The following is a 20,853-nucleotide window of genomic DNA, read 5'->3' on the forward strand; positions in this document are numbered from 1 at the left end:
TTTTGTTATCTTTCTACAGTTACACGCATAATTCCTTTTAAAATATGGCATTCCCCTTTAGAGAGGTGCCAAACATTCATAATAAATAAATATAGATATATATTTAATGATTCCAAAATAAATCAATAAATCACACACTTAAATAAATCAACACTGAGCAGCACGGTGGCTAGCTGTTGCCGCACAGCAAGAAGGTCCTGAGTTCAATTCCACCATCAGGCCGGGGTCTTTGTTATCCCTGTGTTTGCGTGGGTTCCCTCCGGCTTCCTCCCACCGTCCAAAGACATGCAGCTTGTGGGGATAAGTTAATTGGATAATCCAAATTGCCACTAGGTGTGAATGTGCGAATGGTTGTCTGTCCCTGTGTGTTGGCCCTACGACAGACTGGCAGACCTGTCCAGGGTGTACCCCGCCTCTTGCCCTATGACAGCTGGGATAGGCTCCAGCGCCCCCCCCCCCCCCCCCTCCCTGAAAAGGATAACCAGAAGCGGATGGATGGATGGATATATTTAATGATTCCAAAATAAATTGATAAATCACACACTTAAATAAATCAACACTGTCGCCCATTTTTTAAAATTTAAAGTAACATGATGGCCCAAAACAAAAAAAAACAATTATATGCAGTATATGTATTTTTTACATATTTGATTACTTCTCTAACCTACAACACTAAAAAGAACAACAACATGAAAATATGCACAATGAAAACAAACAGACATATTTTTCATATTTACAGTATGTTACATAATTACAGACACGGTACAGTTGTGTAAAAAATTCATTATGGTAAACAGAAAGTTAATTAAGCCCCAGTACGATGATTTCTTTTGGTGTAGTCCTTTGTTTTTCTTCAGGATTGAACTTCTTTGTTGTTACCGTTGTTGTGGAAGTTTTCCATTAAATAAAGCCTGCAGACAAGTGGTGAGCGGTAGCTAACATTCTTTAATCAAAACTAAGAACAGAAAGCTAAGCTTGGTGGAGAGACGGTCAGCAGAGTCTCTGAGGCTATGTCCACACTAGCCTGGATAGATTTGAAAAAGGCGTTTTCATCACACTAGCGTTTTCAGTCGTTTCACAGAGTTGTGCGTCCACATTGAAACAGCCGAAAACGCTTATGTTCCAGCACTGCGCATGCGCAAAAGCAAGTGTTAATTAAAGAATTTGAAGAAAAGCTATCTGGAGCATGTACAAACTGATATGAATCTTTTTTTAGGGCTGTCAAAATTGAGATCCATCAAAACAACTGCTGTATAATGCACTCCGCTATCTTTGTTTAATTGGTCACATGACTGCATCACATGACTAAAATGCGTCCTTCGTTTTAGAAAGTCTGCGTTTTCGGGAGAGTTTTCAAAAGTCTCAGTGTGGACACGAGGCCAAAACGGAGAAAAACGATGCATTTTCAAACTAAGACGCATTAGTGTGGACTAAGCCTAAGAGACAAAAGACTCTTCCTGTGGAGTGGTCGGCTTCCCCCCAACATCCTTACCAGGCCCCCACCATCTGTCAAACTGCATGAATGTGAAACATGCTAAAGTCCAGTGGCACTAAGGCAGTATACAATTAATTAATGTGAATAATACATAAATAAAAGAAGTTCTTATACACCATCTTGTGGGATACTTTCTGTCATTCAAATCTTTGTTTCAGTTTTCATCAAAAATGAGTCTTCTTGCAGGTGCTGATGACAACACTTGGTTATGATTTTGTTCAGTTCGCTCAGGAGTCTCTTGTCTGACTTCCCTGTACTCTTGTGTATCAGTCCTTAAAATGAGAGCAAACAAAAAAGTTACATTTTTTAAATATTACTGTATGATTGAGAATAAAGTTACAGCAAAGTGTGAGAACATTTAAAAGATTGAAAGTGAAATGTGACAACAGAGGCTGAAAGTTCCAGTTGTACATTCACAGGATAAAGAGTCACTTACTCCTCAGTGTCTCTGTTTGCAGTTTCAGGTGTTTCATTCGACTGAATCGCCGCGTGTGAAAGACTGAAAAATGTAAGAAATGTATTAGATTTATTATTGCTAATAAACTCACACAAATGCTTTATGATATACTTGAAATAAATAATAAAAACCATAGTTTGGACCCTTGACCTCTAAGAAAAATGGACAGTTCACAATAGTTCTGAAAGTTCTTGACTTCTCAAACTGTATCTCCTACAGCTCTAACAACAGTGATCCAAACACAGCAGACTGTGCTGGCAGCAGTGGGAGAAGATGCTGAATTCAGCTGTCAGCTCTTGGACACTAAAGACGTCCTTCAGGTCACATGGCAGAAAATCTCTCCTGATGTGGAGACAGTTTCCAGTTAAGTTTGTTGTATTAATCGTTCGAGTTTTTCCAGCAATAAAGCTGCAGTTTTGAGTTTACTCTCTGCGTATCAGTCCCATGTTTGGGTCAAACATCCTGTCGGCCACACAGCAAACCATGACTATTTCAAATCATATTATTTTGCACTTCCACACCAAGAAGCAAAATTTCGAGCTCAAACTGAGTTGATCAGCTTTGTGAATCTTAAGTACCGGTAACTTAACTTATAAATTGAGTTCTAATAACAAGTTGATATAAAACTGAGTTCAGTCTACTTAATATTTGTAATTAAATACAATATGAGATTTAACAGAGTGGAAATTATTAACACAAATCATAGTTTTTATTTAAACCTCTTAGAGAAAATAAAAGCTACCATTTCAATTATTTGACAGGTAATAATGGTGAAACATTCATATACACAATCTTGATACAATAATAAAGAAAATTATGAATTTATGCAGAAAAACTGAAAACAGCTTTTCAGAAACCATTCAGAGTTTCACAGACTGTGTGTGTTTCACTTCTCCTATCTCAACATTCAATCTCAAACGATGTGGAGACAAATTTCGAAACGGCTTTAATGATAAAGTCGAGTTTTTATACACTGGACTGCAGAACTGCTCCATAGTCATCAGGAATGTGACAGAGCAGGATGAAGGCTGCTATTGGTGTTTGTTTAACACTTATCCTGAAGGAGCCTTCATTAGTAGAACCTGCCTCCAAGTCTATGGTAAGTTCTTGAAACAAACATAGTGGACATAAATGTGTCAGCAGCTGGTGTGTTTTTAAGAACAGGTTGAAGATATTTGCTGCACAAAAATCTATCAGGACAACATGCAACATAGACGCGGTTTAAGAGGAGTACCTGTTCTGAGATTTCTTTCTAAGCCAGACAAAGATGAGAACAGCGAGCACCAACACCACAGAGGATAAAGTCACTGAAATCCTGATTCCTTTAAGACAAACAGGAGAAAAAGTTATAAAAATTTGAACATCTATCGAAACAAAATAGGAACAGGAAAGCTGACTTTAAAACATACAAATGTCAACACACCTAAATTCCTGGGATTAGATCCTGATTTATCATCAAGACCTGGTAGAAGAAACACAAACATTACAATCACAAAGTAATCATTAATTTATAAATAAATGACTTCAAGAGTTTCTCACCATCATCAGCGTCATCAGGAATCGTCACCATCACCTCTCTGTGAGGAGCAGAGAGCACTCGTGCTGCACATCCCACCTGTGTGCTGTGTTTACGTGAACCTGAGAGCACAGCTGTAGTGGTGACAGTGAATGTAGCGTTGGTGTTGGACACACTGACAGTGTTGTACTGTGAGAAGCTGAGGTCTTGTTGTGAGACACTGAGTGTTACAGTGGGAGCAGGTCGACCAGTGGCTGAACAGGAAACAACCCACTCTTCAGCAGAGTTTGACTCTCTGACATCAACAGCAGGTTCATGCAGCTCTGTGAAGGATCAGGAGATATCATCAACATGTTCTTACAAACACACCAGCTGCAAACACATTTATATCAACTATGTTTGTTTGAGTTCAATTTAATTCAAATTAGGCCTAATTATTCAAGACCTTGCATGTGAACTGTCAGGATATCAAGATGTTGAATTCAAAGCTAGATTTAACAGGGATCCAGTGTAGAAAAGTCAATCTGCTCTCTCTTTCTAGTCTCTGTCAGGACTCTTGCTTCGGCATTTTGGATTTGAAGGCTTTTCAATGAATTTTCGGACATCCTGATAATAATGAATTACAGTAATTCAGCCTAGAAGTAATAAAAGTATGAACTAGTTTTTCAGCGTCATTATGAGAGAGGACATGTCTAATTTTAGAGATATTGTGCAAATGGAAGAAAGCAGTCCTACATATTTGTTTAATATGTGCAATGAAGGACATGTCCTGGTCAAAAATGACTCCAAGGTTCCTCACAGTGTTACTGGAGGCCAAGGGAATGCCATCCAGAGTAGAAACCATATTTCTAAGATTCTTAGTGCCAAGTAAAGCACATTTTATCTGAATTTAGAAGCTGGAAGTTAGAGGGCACCCAGGTCATTACTTACTTAAGACATCCTGGCAGTTTAACTAAGTGTCAACTGCATAACAGTGAAAATGCATGCCCTAAACCTGTTTCTGTACTGCGATGAGGGTACAGTACTCTTGAAATAAGCCATTCCTCTGCATATGATTAGTTAGCTGTTTTACAACTTCAGTTCTAATCTGTCATCAGAGTCACTTATTGTTGGGAAAGGAAGGTTAAAGTTCTCACCATAGAGTTGGAGGCAGGTTATATCGATAAAGGCTCCTTCAGGATAAGTGTTAAACAGACAGCGATAGCAGCCTTCATCCTCCTCCGTCAAATTCTTGATGACTATGGAGCAGTTCTGTAGTCCAGTGTGTTTAAACTCAAATTTATCTTTAAAGCCATCATTCACTCTCGGACCAAACTGCTTGCTGTAGGTGGCAACATTTGTCTCCACGTCATGTAAGCTTTTCTGCCATGTGACCTGAACGACGTCTTTAGGCTCCAAGAGCTGACAGCTGACTTCAGCATCTTCTCTCATTGCTGCCAGCACAGTCTGCTGTGTTTGGATCACTGCTGTTAGAGCTGTAGGAGATACAGTTTGAGATGTGAGGCACATTCAGTTTTCAATTAGTCCATTTTTTCAGTTTTCTGTTTAAATTCAAAGTCAGTATTTGCAGTAGTCATTAGTCTATGTACCGTCATTAAAGTTTTATTACAAATATGGTTGGTAAATATAGGTTAAGTGCTTCCAACATATATTAAATGTGAATATTTTCAATAGGAACTTTATCATAGGTTCCTATTTATACAGATATGTCATTACTATGCTTAAACACATTAACTTCAGTTCAGTTCTGCTCAGCCATCAGACTGTATTGAATTATGTCAAAAGTCAAGAGATAAAACATAATTTAATGGCCAATCTGCAGCAAACACGTGTAACTGCACATACTGTGAGTGGACGGAAATGCTTCAGGACATAGAATCTCCTGGATTATGAGATTGCCCTTGCATTAAAGTATTCTAATGGTAGTTGTTAGTACTTGCACTCATACACTCCAGAAAATGACGGTATTTTTAATTTATTTTCAAGAACAAACACGGCATAAAACAGCGGTCACGTTGCCGCACGGTACAACTCGAGGTTGTTTCCTACTAGTGATGGGTCGTTCGCGAACGAAATGGCTCTTAGAGCCGGCTCTTTGAAGTGAACGACGCGAGCCGGCTCCTTATTGGGAGCCGTGAGGTTTTTTTTTTCTTTCTCTCACCCTCTCTCTCGCCCTTTTTTCTGCTAAACTCCGCATGCGCGGCCTGTACTTTGCGCTGGGCAGAGGGGGGAGGGGCGTTAGTTACACTCGCAGTAGCACAGGAACAGAGCCAGAGAGAAAGAGAGCGAGGGACAACAACGTCACATTAGAAAGGTATAGTAATCATCCACTATTTTCAGTTGCAGATGATAAAGGATTCAGAAATCATGCAGGCCCATATGACAGAGAATGTGCATCTTCTTTTTGTTTTAATATTTTAATTTATATTTAATTGTGTTGTGGTTTGCAGTGTTTTGTGTTGTTTCACGTTAAATTTGTTTAAAAGGAAAAAGCTGAAAATTGAAAAAGTTTAAAGTTTAAAATGTAAATAGTTGTTTTTTGTATTATATGATTTATTTATTACATTTTATGTGGAGTGAATAAATAAAATATACTTATGGTGGCCCTTAGAAACAAAGCACGTACAAACTCCAAAACACGTACAAACTCTAAAATGCGTAAAAAAAACACGTAAAAACTCAGAAGCACGTACAAAAGACAACAGAAGTGCTCCAGGATGCAGGGCGCAGTGTTGAGCTTTTGTTACCTAGTGGCTACACAAGCCAGGAAGTATCAACAACCGGATTTGGTGTGTGGTAGTAACAGGAAAATGAACTTTTTTTTTTAATTATTTGAATAAATATGAGTGCTTGTCTATAAATACACAAACAATACACACATGCTTTCAATTGTGTAATTTAAGTGATCTGGGTAGCTCTGTTTTGGAAGTTCAGTAAACGCTAGAAATGTGTTTTGGAGTTTGTGCGTGCTTTTTTGGAGTTTGTATATGCTTTAGAGTTTGTACGTGCTTTGTCTCTAGGGGCCATATATAAACATATATAAATAAAACCACTTTTTTTACATTAGTAATTCCTCTTCTGCATAATTTTATATTATTGTTAATGATTAAATAATTAAAGCAACAAAACAACCTGAAGAGCCGGTTCGGAGCCGAAAGAGCCGGCTCTTTTTAGTGAGCCGAGCCGAAAGAGCCGGATCTATAAAAAGAGCCGGAAATCCCATCACTATTTCCTACTGCTTTGAAAGTCGCCCATGTTCCTTTTTGGCTCCGCCCCCCAAACTTTGAAAAGTCGGTGAATGGCGGGCTCACGGTTCAGTTTGGGGAAAGCGGAGCTGCCAGAGGGAGCACTGAGAGCTCAGACTATGCGCGAGGAATTTGAACGCGAGAGCTGCATACCTGCACCCGTGAAAATACTTTGTCGTGATTACGTTTTCTCTCCCGATGAAACGCTGGACAGAGAGAGGACTTTTTGTCTCTTCTTAAATTTGCTCTAACAACATTTTTACAGCGCCATCATGGACACGGATGTATGATGATAATGTACGTAAGCGCGCTTCTGCGTGTACACTAAAGAGACCTAAAAACCAACTGCGTGTAAATCTGCCTCCCACTTAAATACTCAGTTAAACCCAAACAGTACCAGTTCACCCTAATGAACATCCTCACGTTTAACAAAGAAGAGGAAGAAGTCAGTATTTTCGGGAAGAATCGCTTATTGGCCCATGCACGTGTGTAACATTGACACCCAGTTTCAGCTCACCTTTGTGAAAGACTCCGAAAATAAGAAGAGTAGTAACATAATAACATGTAACTTCAAAGCGCGGCATCGTGCCTCCGTACTTTACCGCCAAAACATTCAAACTGATTTGACGTGTAGGCTGGGCAAGTCAAAGCAGTTCCGGGTTAATTGTTCATCACAGCACTTATATAATCACATATAAACTAATAAAGTAGCTAAAAAAAACAACCTAAGATAAAATCACACCTGAGTGGTATTATAATATAATAACAAATGAATTATTCAACAGGCAATGTTCAGTTATCACTTCAACATGCGATATGAAGAGCGAGTCTCCCCTCTTGTGCTGCAGTGGTACAGTCCTCTTGTTATGTAACCACATACCAGCGCACCAAATATGGAAGTCAACTTTTCTGTTACATTGTCCAAGTTTTTTTCCAGCTTGTTCTGAAACTCTTCCTGACAGAAAATCACAGCAAAACAAAGATAATTAACATTTCAGGTATATAAATTGTAGGTTTATCTTGAGGATCCCAGAGAGGCTGTAGGCTACCCTTTTGTGTAAATTACATAATATTCTCAGCACCACTGAAGACCTTAGAGTAAAAAAAATACAAAATAAAGCTGAAACTTTTTTTTTTTATCATCACATGTAAAAAAACAATATGATAAAGTCACACGTGCCATTTACACATACAAATAAACAACCAGTATGCCAAAAGTGACACAATATATCAGTAAAGACACAAAAGAAGAAGCATTTAATGAGATATTGTGGAGAAACAAAATATCACGTGTGTTTGCATTTTCTCCATTTTGCACAGTTGTTGTTGACTTTACAAAGATTTACACATTTAGACAATTCCTCTGACAACCTCCTTTATCAAATTACAATATTCCTGTGAGGTTAACAGTGTCATGTATTTTCTATCTCCCCTGAAGCTGGGTTTGTGTTTCTTTTCATTTACAAACCAGGAACCTTTTATGCATTATGCAAATATGCTATGCATGATGACAGCAAATAAAACTTTGCCTTTAAAGATCAGGGACATTTATGTTTCCATAAACTCATGTAATGCTGAATAAATAGATAGTTTACTCCATGAAACATCACATGGTTCTTAACAAGTCAACAAGAGCTACATATGTGGCTAAAGTCACAACAGTAATGTTATTCTGCATGTTGTCCAAGAGGCGCACACAGTAATGGTTTTCATATATATTGTGTATATAATGTTGTATGTATGTCTTACACTGGCAGTAAGAGGACATTTTCAGTGATATCCATTATATTGCATTTTTACATATGTTGCTAAATAGACTTTGGTGAACAGGTATTACAAAGGGGTTATATACAAAATTAAAGATTTACCTGTTTCTGAAGTATCTTTGTAGCTGTGTTATTGTACTTACATTATAATCAATCAGCTTCCTTTTGTCCACTTAAAAATTGGCAAATACCGGAAATCAGTTTTTGGAAGACAATCACGTTTTGGCACAACACCCGCCTTAGTCTGATTCAATCCAAGTCCATAACTTGCCTGCAGGGAGACACAGCAAGGAGAGAACGGGTGTGCACTCTGATCGGCTATTGCCCCCTGGCGGAGTCATGCTCCTCCCATGCAGGTAAGGCATGCCCTGGCAGGAGGACTTTTTAGCAAGGACCTTGACACTGTTGCAAGAATTTGCTCAGGTTCCATAGAGACAAAAACCTGCAGATCTTTGAAGGATCATTTGGGAATCTCTAAACAGTGAAATAGTAAAACAACACAGTGATGGTGAACGTGATGGAAAGAGCTTATACAGAGGTCAGATGCTGCCTTGAGACAGACACAAGACTTATATCAGGTGGTAGCGTTGTTGTAGTCACTCCTGTCATCTCAATATGTACCCCGCATATTTCTGGTGCTCAACAAAACTGCTTCCTCTCATTGATATGTCTCATTTCTGGAGAGAAAACGCATGTGTAAAAGTTGCACCTTCACTATAGTATTTCTGTCCTTCTCTTCTGTTCTTCTACCATTAGCTTTGCTTGTTTTTGATCTGCTAATTTTTGCTACTCTTGGTAGAATGCGTTTATTCCCACAATGAACTTGCCGTTGCTACATTCGCGCATTATTGATATATCACCACCAATCGGAGTAATACATTTAAGTTTACTACTTTGGTTAAATGGCATTAGAAATTAACAACTCAAACCTGCTAATGCAGGCTATTCCTTGAGTGAGGCCTATTTAAACAAATTACACCACACGAGGTGAGAAAATATATGTTTATACTGTACAAGGTTGCACCATTAAACTCTCTAACATGCCAGCTCACCATGATGATCATCACTAAAAAATTAAAACTTTCCCATCTATAACCTAACTCCCATATGTCATATATACATTTGTTTTATTAAGATACAACTTCTCATATTTGTCAAGGACTCCAAAATATAAAAAACAGAATTAACATAATGTGTAACTCCATGATGTAGCATCATAGTTTCATACTGTGCCGCCATAAATTCAAATTGTACTGAACTCAGTTTCAGGTAAATTGTTCATCAGGTCAGCCATGGACACACATAAACTAACAACTAAGTAAAAACCCTAAGACAAAAAGATAATATGTGAATATTATTATATAATAAACAACTCAATATTTAACAAGCAAAGTCTTATTCCCAGTTTAAAATATGTGTCAGTCTGGTTTTCCCCTTCCATTTTAGTGGTATAGTCCACCCAAAGTACTATATGATTGACTAAATACTTCTACTATTACTCAACTCAGTTTAAAGAAAAAACCCAACATTCATATGACCCCTTTGACCAAGTACTTGGCAACAGTGAGAAATAAAAACTCCCTTTTAACAGGAACTGCTGGCAGAACCAGGCTCAGGGAGGGACAGCCACCTGCTGTGACTGGTTGGGAGTGAGATGAGGGAGAGAGGACAAAAGGCACACTGTGCAAGAGAGCCAGGGATTAATAATAACTAATGATTAAATGCAGAGAGGTGTATAAACACATAAATAGGGGAAAAGAAGAAACACTCAGTGCATCATGGGAAGCCCCCAGCAGCCTAGAGCTATTGCAGCGTAACTAACGGAGGATTCTGCCATTACTAACATTATTACTACGGCTACTACAATTACTTCTCCTAATCATAATGATCAGTTTTTGTGTTAATGGTGTTAACACAAACATGTTTCCTTTCTAGATCTGTATGTGTTTCAACAAATTATGTTTAACCTGGACTGGAAGTCTTTATGACAGGTAAGTAAAGAAAAAGAAAAATCCTTGTTTTGGTTTGCAAATTGTAGGTTTATCACAAGGATCCCAAAGAAGCTGTATGTCATAAATTACAGTATATTTTCAGCCCAACCAGAGCCCTTTCAAGCAAACAAAAGAAAAAACAATCGCATCAAAAAATGAAAGAAATATTGTACAAATGAAATCAGACACACATTAGACACATTTAATTAGTTCAACAATAAATAATATTTGAAAATAAATTATTAAAGATACATCAGTGCAAACATTTAGGATAACCACACCACAGATTAATAACACATAATAAAGACTAACTCACATTCATTTTACCACAGCTAAAGCTGGCATGTAGCTTAAATGTAAATTAAATGTATTTAAGCTAGATGCCAGCACATTTGCATACTGACTGCACTGTATTACTTAAAATAATATTTAATAATAGTACAAACACTGGAGTGCAAACCGCCAGAAAAGTGCCAAACTGAAAGTACACATTTACTACAAGGACGCAGTGAATAACATTTAAACATAGAAATTATTTTGTTGAGGTATTTGTTCAGATTTGCTAGGAACGTTTCCTTGAGTTGCCTCATGTGAGCCATGTGGACCCTGCATCCGTCTGCATGTGCTTCCCTGTATTCCCTGATAGGACCACTAGATAGCAGCACAGCCCCAGTGTAATACCGCCTACAGGGCATTTCCTTACTTCCAGTGCCCCCCCCCCCCCCCTCCGCGCGCGCGCGCGCACACACACACACACACACACACGCTTTTGTTGAAAAACACTCCGGTTTACTGCTTAAAGGTTCTGCACGCAATTCCGAAAAAACGAAAGCTATATTCCTATCACATCCTTGTGGCTTTGCACCGCTTCTTCTCCATGATATTTGTGTATTTTAATTTTTTTTACATTCAGAGTCGGATGAAACATGTTTTGCTCAAAGCTCCGTGACATTAAAGTGCTGAGTAGGGCAGTTCACAAGAAATGTCAATGGACAGGTCCACGCATGTGAAAGTTTGAAGCTACCTGCCAATGCTTGACCTTAATTCACAAAGGAAAGGTGTTTGCACAGCTTGCATCGCAAAAGGCAGCTAGAAAGTCTAACATTGGTTATGCATGCATGGAACATGATCCTTCTCTCTGGCTGTGCTTCCTAGAACTCCTAGAAAGAAAGAGAAAATAAAAAGAAAACAGTTTATCAGCTGGCTCATCTGTTAAGTAACTGTCTCAGATGCTATAAAACAGCACTAAAAGCTCACCTTTTAATCACATACACTGCAACAGCTATACAGCAAACAATTATAGTAATGCAGATCAGTGCGATCGCTGACGGAGACGGTCCTGTCCCTGGAGAGAAAGAGCAACTGGTTAGTTTGTTCCAGAAACAAAATGACTGACGCTTCTGTGAAAGAGGAAAGGGGGGGGGGGGATTTACACGGTCACACATTTACTGTTAAAGCCAAACAACTAATGTCCATCACCCGTCAGATGACCTCCCCAGAGAGCTACTGCTCAGCAACACCGCTCACTGTATCGTGACGTGGGTTTTTTTTAATTCGCCAGAAGCGAAACTGGCGTCATCGCCGTACTGAAAGCATCAGCTGACTCACAGCATAGCATTCACTCAGTCTGCTCTTAGTCACTTTTGTTTGTCATTTTTCTAGTGCGACACTCCTTGACTACTTCATTGTCACACAGTTTGTCCCATGTCATCAGGAAATGAATTTAAAATGACTTGGAATTTCAGGGAATTCCTGCGTTCCTGATAAGTGAAAAAAGGACAGCCCGTTCTCACTCCCGAGGCGTAACATGCCGACGTTTTGTCACATCCCGCGGCGTTCCTGAGGAACGCGAAAGGAGACCTTCGGCGTTCTTATGGTACGCGGCGGGTTATGGGCGAAATGCAGTGCAATGACGCTCCCGCGGTAATAGACGTTCCAGCCCTAAACCTAACCTTATCCCTAGCCCTAACCATAACCTTTTTCCTGATCTTAACCAGGACTTTAATGATGTTAAATAGCTGTTTCTAAGCGATTTGAAGGAAAACAGCGAACATGTGTAGATTGAGTCCATACGGTTCTCATATTTCCTCATTTTTCCGAGGTCGTCATTTAGGAACGTGGTGGGTAGCATGTTGACGATTTGTCACCTAGCGTAAAATGTTACGCTTTGGGAATGAGAACGTGTTGAAAAAGGAACACTGATGCTGGTGCCTTGCGGTCAAAAACAAACAAACAAACAAAAATGACGCAGTTTAGTGAGTCTGAATTTTCCTGTTAGCTCTTAATCACAAACAGTAGTCTATGTTTTAGTTTGATTAGCACCAAATTGAACACAAAACCTGAATAAGCAAGATTTGCATCCAAATATCACACGGTCAGGCTGTGGCGGAGGAGTGACATCACTTTCAGTCAGTGCGCACTCTGCTGGGAACGTTCCAGGAAGCTGGGACCAGATCGCCACAGGGACTTCCTACCTGCATCATTTTCTAAACAACCACAGCCAAGGTGTCACTCAAAACTGTCTCATAATTTCACTCTTCACTTCCCGATAGTTAGACATTTAGTAATAGTTTCATGGAAGTCTTTTCCCCTGCAAACTCCACCTACGCTTGAATTGGATGATTAGAATGAACTCCCAGCGCGTGTTCATTTATTAGGAATATATTACGCAGTGTTACACATAAATGCGGTTACATAAAAGGACTCGTGCATACCTCTCTGGTCGTCCCCGTCCGCCGATGCAGAGGAGGAGAAAGCGATCCTCTCTTCCCTCTCTCCAATTTTTCCACGGTTCAGCACACACGCCGCGGGTCCACGCCAACCGGGAGGTACTTTCACAGTTATGTTGCTGCTGGTGTTGAACGTGTGGTCGCTGTTTTTTACTGTCACTGTCTGTGGTTCTTCTGCGATTGTGGCTCCATCTGAAAGGTTCCACTCTATGGTGGGAGCTGGTTTGCCTGTGGCGGAGCAGCTAAACACAACTTCTCCATCTTGCTTTGCGTGGTGCATTGTGTCCACCTTTGATATCCCTTTACGGACAAATGAAATATTGATCAGTTTGAGAACTGCAGCCAGCTTAATGTCACAAGTAACAGTAATAAAGGTCAGGATTTTTTCCTCCCTTTAACAAAAAAAAAGAAAAAGAAAAAAAAGCTGGCTCTATTTTTTTCTTAACATAACGGCTCTCTCAATTTCAGAGGTTACTTATAATGTCCGTTCATATGAATGGGTTTGCAGCAATCTACCTTGCACTTTGAGGCAAATCTGACTTCTTTTCGAGCCGCCAGGAAAGATGTTAAAGGCGCAGACTAAACAACTCTCATCCTCCCATGTGAGATTCGTCAGTTTGATCGCCGAAGGGCTGAAAGACTCTTTCGTAACGAGCACTTTTCCACGGTAGGGCGTGTTTACGTCTATTCCAAAGCGCTCGCTGTATGTTGCCATGTTCTCCACTGTCCCCTTGACGAACCTTTGCCAAGTAACCTGCAGCACACCTGCCGGTAAAAGCCAAAAGGTAATCCAGTAAGCACCCTGCATAGAGTGTGTTAATATTTAACTAATGTTCTGGATAACATCAGCAGCTCAGAGATTAGGATCTGGGCGAGGACAACAACTGAATAATAGAATTCATAATAATAATAATTTAAAAAAACAAACAAGCGCACCTGTGGAGTTTGGCAGCGCGCACCTATAGTGCGCATCACTGCCGTACTCAGCTGTTGTGTCTCCTTGTAGACTGAGTGAAGCCGAGGCTGAAAATAATGGAAGCTGAATGTAAGTAAGTGCAGACTCGATAGGAAAAAAAGCTTTCATGCTACTCAGTAATGCAGCACAGTAAAAAGGAACAGACCTGACTGTTACTCTTATATAAACTGTAAATTTCACCAAATTACAACTCGCACTGTTTTTTTTGTTTTTGCATTTTTACTTTAAAATCCAGGTAGAACTGTTTAAATGGTATAATACATAATAATACATTTCCCTCTGCATATTAAAAGTAAAATTAATGTGATCTGGATCATAAAACCATAAAAAGGCAGGGTTGTAAAACTGTATATCATATTATTATGATTAATATAATAATAGCAAATAATAATATAAAGGAGCTGCGTTTAGAGAGACTTACCTTTGAATAAACAAAAAACAATCAGGAGGAGGAACATCATCTTTGCTTCACTGCTGTGTAGTCAACACTTTCGTTTTGTCCCTGTACTGGCTATTTATGCTGCTCAAAATGAAACTTTAACAGGGGATTCCCTGACTGAGTGCAGACCCATATGAAACCCTTTGAGGTAAGACAAACGCATGATATAGGTTTTTGGTTGTATTTCAGCTTATAAGCTTCTCATAAATGAGGCACTGATTGGTGGTTTGATATATTTTTGCAAGATATGAAAAAAAATTAAGTCAAATACACGGTGTGCCTAAAACTTTTTTGAAGAAATACTTGATTAATGCAAATAAATGTACATTAATTGACACATTTTCATTGCATTCATTCTGTTTGATATTCCATTTCTTCCCATTAATTTGCCAATGTAATCATATTTTTTCAGGCAGCATTTTGGCACATTGATTAGCACGGTTGAGTTCAAGTCCACAATCAAGCCAGGCTCTCTCTGTGTGGAGTTTTCATGTTCTTCCCATGTTTCTCTCTGGGTACTCTGGCTTCCTCCCAAAGACATGCAGTTAGTGCTGTTAGGTTCATTGTCGATTCTAAATTGCCCACAGGTATAAATGGTTGTCTGTCTCTATGTGTTAGCCATACAACAGACTGGTTACCTGTTGCCCTAAGACAGCTGTGATAGGCTCCCTGACCAGTTTGCTCGTCTTTGTTCTCACGTCAAAGAGGGGTTTCCATAAGTCATCACCTTCTGGAAAACCTTCTAGACAAGGGGTGGGCAACTCCAGGCCTCGAGTGCCAGTGTCCTGCAGGTTTTAGTTGTGTCCTTGATCCAACATAGCTGATCCAAATTGCTAAACGACCTCCTCAACATGTCTTGAAGTTCTCCAGAGGCCTGGTAATGAATCATTTGATTCAGGTGTGTTGACTCAGGGTGAGATCTAAAACCTGCAGGACTCCGGCACTTGAGGCCTGGAGTTGCTCACCCCTGTTCTAGACTATGGGCTCCATTTTTTATGAATGTTTATAATAAACAAATCGTTAACAGAAGTTGGCAAACTGTAAATCATTGTGCAATAAAGGGACTATGTCTATGATCAGCACTCTAGAGAACAACGTTTGACCTTTGATAAGCCTCACCTTGGAAATTTTTGGAGATCTCTTTGGCACATTATTTTTCATCCACTCTTCCTTATCTTGGGCCTCTGATAATTTTGTTCTTGTTTCTGCAGGACTAAGCAGGTAGCAGTCATCATGATGGCAAAAGAAATCACAGAAAAAGCAAAAACGTGTATCCTGATACTGAAAACCTCATTTTTTAAGGCTTTGTCCAACATAAGATTATCTGCCCCAATGACAGGAATGACCCACACCTTTTTTACATCTTGGCTCATCTGAAGAGTCATATGATGACTAGTGGGTTGATGACCCTCAAGACAGCCCACACCGGGGGTGTAATAAACTGTGACTCTCCACCAGTTGTTGTAGAACTGAAGAAGCTTCTTGAAAAAGAGATAACACATCTTCAAAAACCTAAAGACATCCAGTTGCATTTTTTAAGCTCTCAAGATTACCATGACTGAGAAGATATACAGAAATATTAGAAAGAGAACTCCTTAAGCGCCTTGAGGCGACTGTTGTGATTTGGCGCTATATAAATAAAATTTAATTTAATTTAATTTAATTCAATAATCTGATGATCCTCGATGAGCAAGCATATGGCGAGAGTAGGAAGGAAGGGCTCCTATTTAACAGGAAGAACAACCAGAATCAGGGTGTCATGAAATGAGGAGGAGGACCCCCAAATGCAGTCTTCAACAGACAGATTTAAAGGAAAACTTAAGTGAAGGTTTTGAAGATAACATAGTCCAACAGGAAGCTAAAGCCGTGGAATCTAGAAGAGTCATGTGATCAAAAAATTTACTGGCAACACACCATGACAGATGACTAATCCACCAACAAAACAGATTAGCGCAAGAGCCACTTAGGGAAAATGAATGGTAAATGGTAGATGGCCTGCATTTGTATAGCGCTTTTCTAGTCTTTAAGGACCCCAAAGCGCTTTACACTACATTCAGTCATTCACCCATTCACACTCACATTCACACACTGGTGATGGCAGCTACATTGTAGCCACAGCTGCCCTGGGGCGCACTGACAGAGGCGAGGCTGCCGGACACAGGCGCCACCGGGCCCTCTGACCATCTGAATACACCTATGGAGAACACACAGGTATCAACAATCATGGAAAAAAGACTAGGGGAAATACAACTGATTACTAAACGTGAGATAAATGCTACCAAAATAAAACAGGAAACAAATAACATTTTACAAAGATAGCAAGATACAGGAAACATGGGGGAGCCAGAACAAATAGAATCAGGGAATATAAACAACTATCTATAACTAACTATAACCCAGAACTAAAATAGACAGCAAAACTAAAACTAGGGATAGCCTGAGGATATACGCAAAGAAACCAACCGTGAATATCTGCAAAAAAAAAAAAAAAAAAAATAGCAACTCAAAGCACAATAACAGACGAATCACAAAAAGAAACACAAACTTTAAAACTTGGGCACAAAACCTAGTGTCCGCGACATAGAGACGGACAGTCATCTACAGCAAGAACAAGCAGGACAAAACAAGGATCCAAGGATTTCATGCACAAATTTCATCATCATCATTATCATCATCATCATCATCATCATCATCATCCATAACAGTCTACAATTCAGATTTTGGATGCAAAATATAGGCTGTGTGTCTTGACAGGCTAAATTACGCAGATATATTCTAAATGTTAGGGTAAGCAGCTAGGTAAAGCATTGTGTCAGTTAGATATCCTCACTAAGATATGAAACCAAAGAGCAAACTCAACATGGAGTCATGTGTGTAAGAAAGCAAAACAGTACTTGAGGTTTTGAGTACCACAGATAAAGCCGTCATCACACATTTGGATTCCAGTTCCTCTGACACACTCAGAAATGATGTCAGTAACATACTGGCAAAGACATAATTGTTAAAAAAAAAAGAGTTTCTAGTGGGATGGCTGTTTAGCACCTAATTCTTGCTCAATCAAGCCTCAGATATTTTAACTTCACTTAAAAAGGCAGTGACTCGCACTTACATGACTACTGTAAGGCAGTCATGTATTTGTCGGCTTACCGCTTTTCTCTTCTCTGTTTACAACATCTCCAGTAATCTCAAATGGTCAAAAGAAAAAAAGAAAACCCCAAAAGCAGAAGTCCCCAAACCATTTGTAGTTTTGTTGTTATGTGTTACTGAAGGCTGATGGTAAGTATTCGTGTGGTTTTTGACAAATATGCTTTCAATTGACGTCCAAACCTGTGCTGGGGAAGTTTGTCCAGATGAGGGGGCAGTATGTAAGTAAGGTACCGTGGAACAAAAGAAAAAGCATAAAACAGGATTTTAGGAGCATATTTTATTTCTGGCTTTTTGCTAAACAGAAAATAATCAACAAAAACAGTTTTTGCACTCTAAGTAAGTAAGTAAGTAAAATTTTATTTATATAGCACATTTCTAGATAAAAGATCACAAAGTGCTTTACAAGGCATAAAACAAAAACAGTCAAAAGTTAACAAAATGCAATTTTAAAAAGATGTGTTTTTAGCTGTTTTTTAAAAGTAATCACTGAGTCTGCAGATCTTAAGTTCTGAGGAAGAGAATTCCACAGTCTGGTGGCCACAGTAGCAAAAGCTCTATCACCCCTGGTTTTCAGTCTTGTATACTGAATAACAAGTAGGCCCTGATCACAAGACCTCAGGGACCTACTAGGGACATAGGGCTGTAAAAGTTAAATGATGTAGAACCAGAATCACTCTGTCAAAGGATGCTTCACGCCAGCCTTGTGTTATGTCTTAATGAGCTCCACTTCAGCCTCAGCATTATGCCAAACATGTTTGTGCTGCAAAAGTTGTATTTCTTTATAAATCACGTGACACTTCAACAAAAGAAAAATAACACATTCCTGTTTTCTTTACTTTTATGAGGTCTTTTATGACGTTCGGTGTTACCTGGTATTACCCAATTTACCACAGTGCAGTAAGTCACACCCTGAGTACAATGCACTTGTGTAATCCTGAAACTATTGTGATGTGGTTTTATCTTAAGGAAATGTTAAACAGAGTTCCTTCTTACTGCAAATTGAAACAATGACTCTTATATTTTTTTGTACATAGATCTTTGCAGAAATTTTCAGTAATACATCAGCAGGAACGCACTTCAGATTGTTTCCATCTTCCTAATGAGCCTCCGGCACATTACCCATAAAACAAACTATCAACGTCTCCTTCTGACATCTTGTTTGCAAAATAACCGAGGATAGAGGGAAGTTTCTTAAACATTGTCACATGACAGGAAAGAACCTGGCTGCTATTCACAGGGCAGGGGTTCCTCCAGTATAGGTGAATACCAGGTATGGCAGGGATTGAAACCACAAAAGATCCTCATACAGATAACAAACATGTTTAAAAAATGTCTTGGTACTGCAGAGTGAGATAAATGATCAGTTTCATTCTGAAGATACCAGGAAACTATTCCATGACTGCTTTATGAGTCATTAGGGTTATACAGATGAGATTGCACTCATACTTCTGATTTATGACACAGATTAGAGTGCAGAGATTTTGAAATCAGGGACTTACTGTAGGAGGAAAACAGGGAAGAACCTATGATACCAAACTTCTGCAATACGGCAGTGGGAGCACAGGCAGGAACTGTGTGATTATCATTAGAAGCAGTATTACTTAGGAATCTTACTTGCAGAGGATACTTCTCTGGTTTTCTGACTTATCTCGTCACACCAGCTACAAATAGTCACACACTGGCTCTCAGCTGCAAAGCAACAGCTTTATTTGATTTCGCCCACTTTGAAGCAGTAAAGACGTCCAGTGTTTATGTTAAATAATGACTGCAATGAGCCTTCAGTAGAGATAAATCTACTGATGCATTTCATGTTGCAGCAGTTTCTCTTGGTTATGTAGACATCTTTAAGCTTCCTTTAACTTTCACTTTCATCTATGTAGAAAGCAGAAGCCCAGCTTCTTATTAAATGACCTTTCCAGCCTCACAGGTTTGATAAATGACCTTTTGACAACTGAGTAATTTTAAAGTTCTCTCATGAACATGAGAGAACGTAGAGGTTGTCACATGCAGTAAGATGCTGAGTTTGTTCCTCCAATCAGGATAGCTGACACGTTTCCGTTAATTACGCTGAGACAATCACTTTTAATGATCGTTAATGTCTTCTGTTTTTGCAACTCTCACCGCACAGAAGGAAGGGCTTTCAGATTCCTGACCTCACAGTTCCTCTATGTTGGTTAGAAAGGGAATATTAAACCAAAGCAGCAGGGGAAAGCCAGACAAGGGGAAAAACAAAGGATTTCTAACATCCTCCTCACTTCAGGTGTAAGAAAAGAAATTACTGTTATTGTGCAGACAAGTCTGATCTACTTCCACTTTTCATCAAAATTCTAAGTAAGCCACATTTAAAAGTGCAGCTATAAATGACTGAGCTATCACAAGTTGCAAATGCATGTAAAATATCTAAAAAGTCAATTTTTAAAAAACGTGTTTCACTTAACAGTAAAGAAAAGTGTGCATCAGGAAACAACTAATCCCAGCCTGAGGGTCTGACCAAGGGCAAGCCTATATTTAGGTGCATCCGTCCAGCTCAGGGCAATATACAGGAAATGCCATCATGAACATCTGTGCACTGTCAGTGAGAACGTGTGACAGGATCTACGTTTAAAAAAAACAAAAAAAGAGTGAGAAGTTCAATTTTAGCATGTGCTCTTTTCTGAAGAGGGAACTATATTTGACTAGACAAGGCGATAAAAAAATAAATCACACATGCACACAAACAGCTGCAGACCTCATGAAATAATGTAAACCATAGATTAACTTACCTCATCCCCTGTTACTAACAATATGAGGGGAAAATAACATTTTATTTCAAAGTCTGCCTGCCCGTCAGATAAAATGATCCTGCAACACAAACACACATGATTGACTTTAGCTGGGTCCTCCTTTGGAGAAACACAGCTTACCCCATTATAAAAAAAAAAAGACAAATTATGACCACTTCCCTAATTTACAGTATTTTTACATATTAATGCAAGATGCATATGACTGAAAAAGCAGGCTAGCGCTTCTTCTGATCCTGAACAATAAACTGATCCTCAGCGTCACACTGACCGAGTCTGAAAAGGTCAGATGTGTCAAAGTTACCCTGAAGA

General features: G+C 39.1%; 3 protein-coding genes across 6 annotated transcripts; 1 reads left to right on the forward strand and 2 right to left on the reverse strand.

The window, feature by feature from the left end:
- Window positions 1-490: 490 nt before the first annotated feature.
- LOC146492286 (OX-2 membrane glycoprotein-like) lies at window positions 491-8,754 on the reverse strand. Of its 2 annotated transcripts, none has more exons than XM_085151487.1 (7): window positions 7,231-7,411; window positions 4,605-4,943; window positions 3,492-3,791; window positions 3,376-3,414; window positions 3,187-3,274; window positions 1,932-1,994; window positions 491-1,767 (listed from the first exon to the last, which is right to left on the reverse strand). In XM_085151487.1, the coding sequence occupies exons 1-7, from the start codon at window positions 7,295-7,297 to the stop codon at window positions 1,650-1,652; spliced, it is 1,014 nt and encodes a 337-aa protein (XP_085007613.1). In that variant the 5' UTR covers window positions 7,298-7,411; the 3' UTR covers window positions 491-1,649. The 2 variants fall into 2 exon arrangements, with proteins under 2 accessions (XP_085007613.1, XP_085007615.1); XM_085151489.1 differs by lacking the exon at window positions 7,231-7,411 and adding an exon at window positions 8,623-8,754 and having other exon boundaries at window positions 492-1,767.
- On the forward strand, window positions 2,138-3,091 carry LOC146492287 (OX-2 membrane glycoprotein-like; the record flags this gene model as incomplete). Its single annotated transcript, XM_085150205.1, has 2 exons — window positions 2,138-2,308; window positions 2,736-3,091. Coding segments are annotated over 2 exons (510 nt in total), but the record flags the coding sequence as incomplete, so codon positions are not given.
- Window positions 8,755-10,486: 1,732 nt separating the features above from the next.
- Window positions 10,487-15,343, reverse strand: LOC146492288 (OX-2 membrane glycoprotein-like). Of its 3 annotated transcripts, XM_085151501.1 has the most exons (7): window positions 15,253-15,343; window positions 14,597-14,755; window positions 14,136-14,222; window positions 13,716-13,964; window positions 13,185-13,499; window positions 11,728-11,815; window positions 10,492-11,630 (listed from the first exon to the last, which is right to left on the reverse strand). In XM_085151501.1, exons 2-7 carry the CDS (start codon window positions 14,634-14,636, stop codon window positions 11,579-11,581), a joined length of 831 nt encoding a protein of 276 aa, XP_085007627.1. In that variant the 5' UTR covers window positions 14,637-14,755; window positions 15,253-15,343; the 3' UTR covers window positions 10,492-11,578. The 3 variants fall into 3 exon arrangements, with proteins under 3 accessions (XP_085007626.1, XP_085007625.1, XP_085007627.1); XM_085151500.1 differs by lacking the exons at window positions 14,597-14,755; window positions 15,253-15,343 and having other exon boundaries at window positions 10,487-11,630; window positions 11,728-11,809; window positions 14,136-14,408; XM_085151499.1 differs by lacking the exons at window positions 14,597-14,755; window positions 15,253-15,343 and having other exon boundaries at window positions 10,491-11,630; window positions 14,136-14,408.
- Window positions 15,344-20,853: the final 5,510 nt, after the last annotated feature.

This window comes from Neolamprologus multifasciatus, chromosome 23 (assembly GCF_963576455.1).
Source record: "Neolamprologus multifasciatus chromosome 23, fNeoMul1.2, whole genome shotgun sequence".
NCBI lineage: Eukaryota > Metazoa > Chordata > Actinopteri > Cichliformes > Cichlidae > Neolamprologus > Neolamprologus multifasciatus.

Bases quoted from the DNA above. Each gene is read 5' to 3' on its own strand.
- LOC146492286 (XM_085151487.1), bottom strand. From the start codon at position 7,297: ATGCCGCGCTTTGAAGTTACATGTTATTATGTTACTACTCTTCTTATT. The intron at 3,792-4,604 runs GTGAGAACTTTA...GATCCTTCACAG, and splicing joins AACCTGCCTCCAACTCTATG to AGCTGCATGAACCTGCTGTT. The intron at 3,275-3,375 runs GTGTGTTGACAT...TTTGTCTTAAAG, and splicing joins ATCTAATCCCAGGAATTTAG to GAATCAGGATTTCAGTGACT.
- LOC146492288 (XM_085151499.1), bottom strand. From the start codon at position 14,283: ATGAAAGCTTTTTTTCCTATCGAGTCTGCACTTACTTACATTCAGCTT. The intron at 13,500-13,715 runs GTAGATTGCTGC...TTGTCCGTAAAG, and splicing joins GATTTGCCTCAAAGTGCAAG to GGATATCAAAGGTGGACACA. The intron at 11,816-13,184 runs GTATGCACGAGT...CTTTCTCTCCAG, and splicing joins GGACGGGGACGACCAGAGAG to GGACAGGACCGTCTCCGTCA.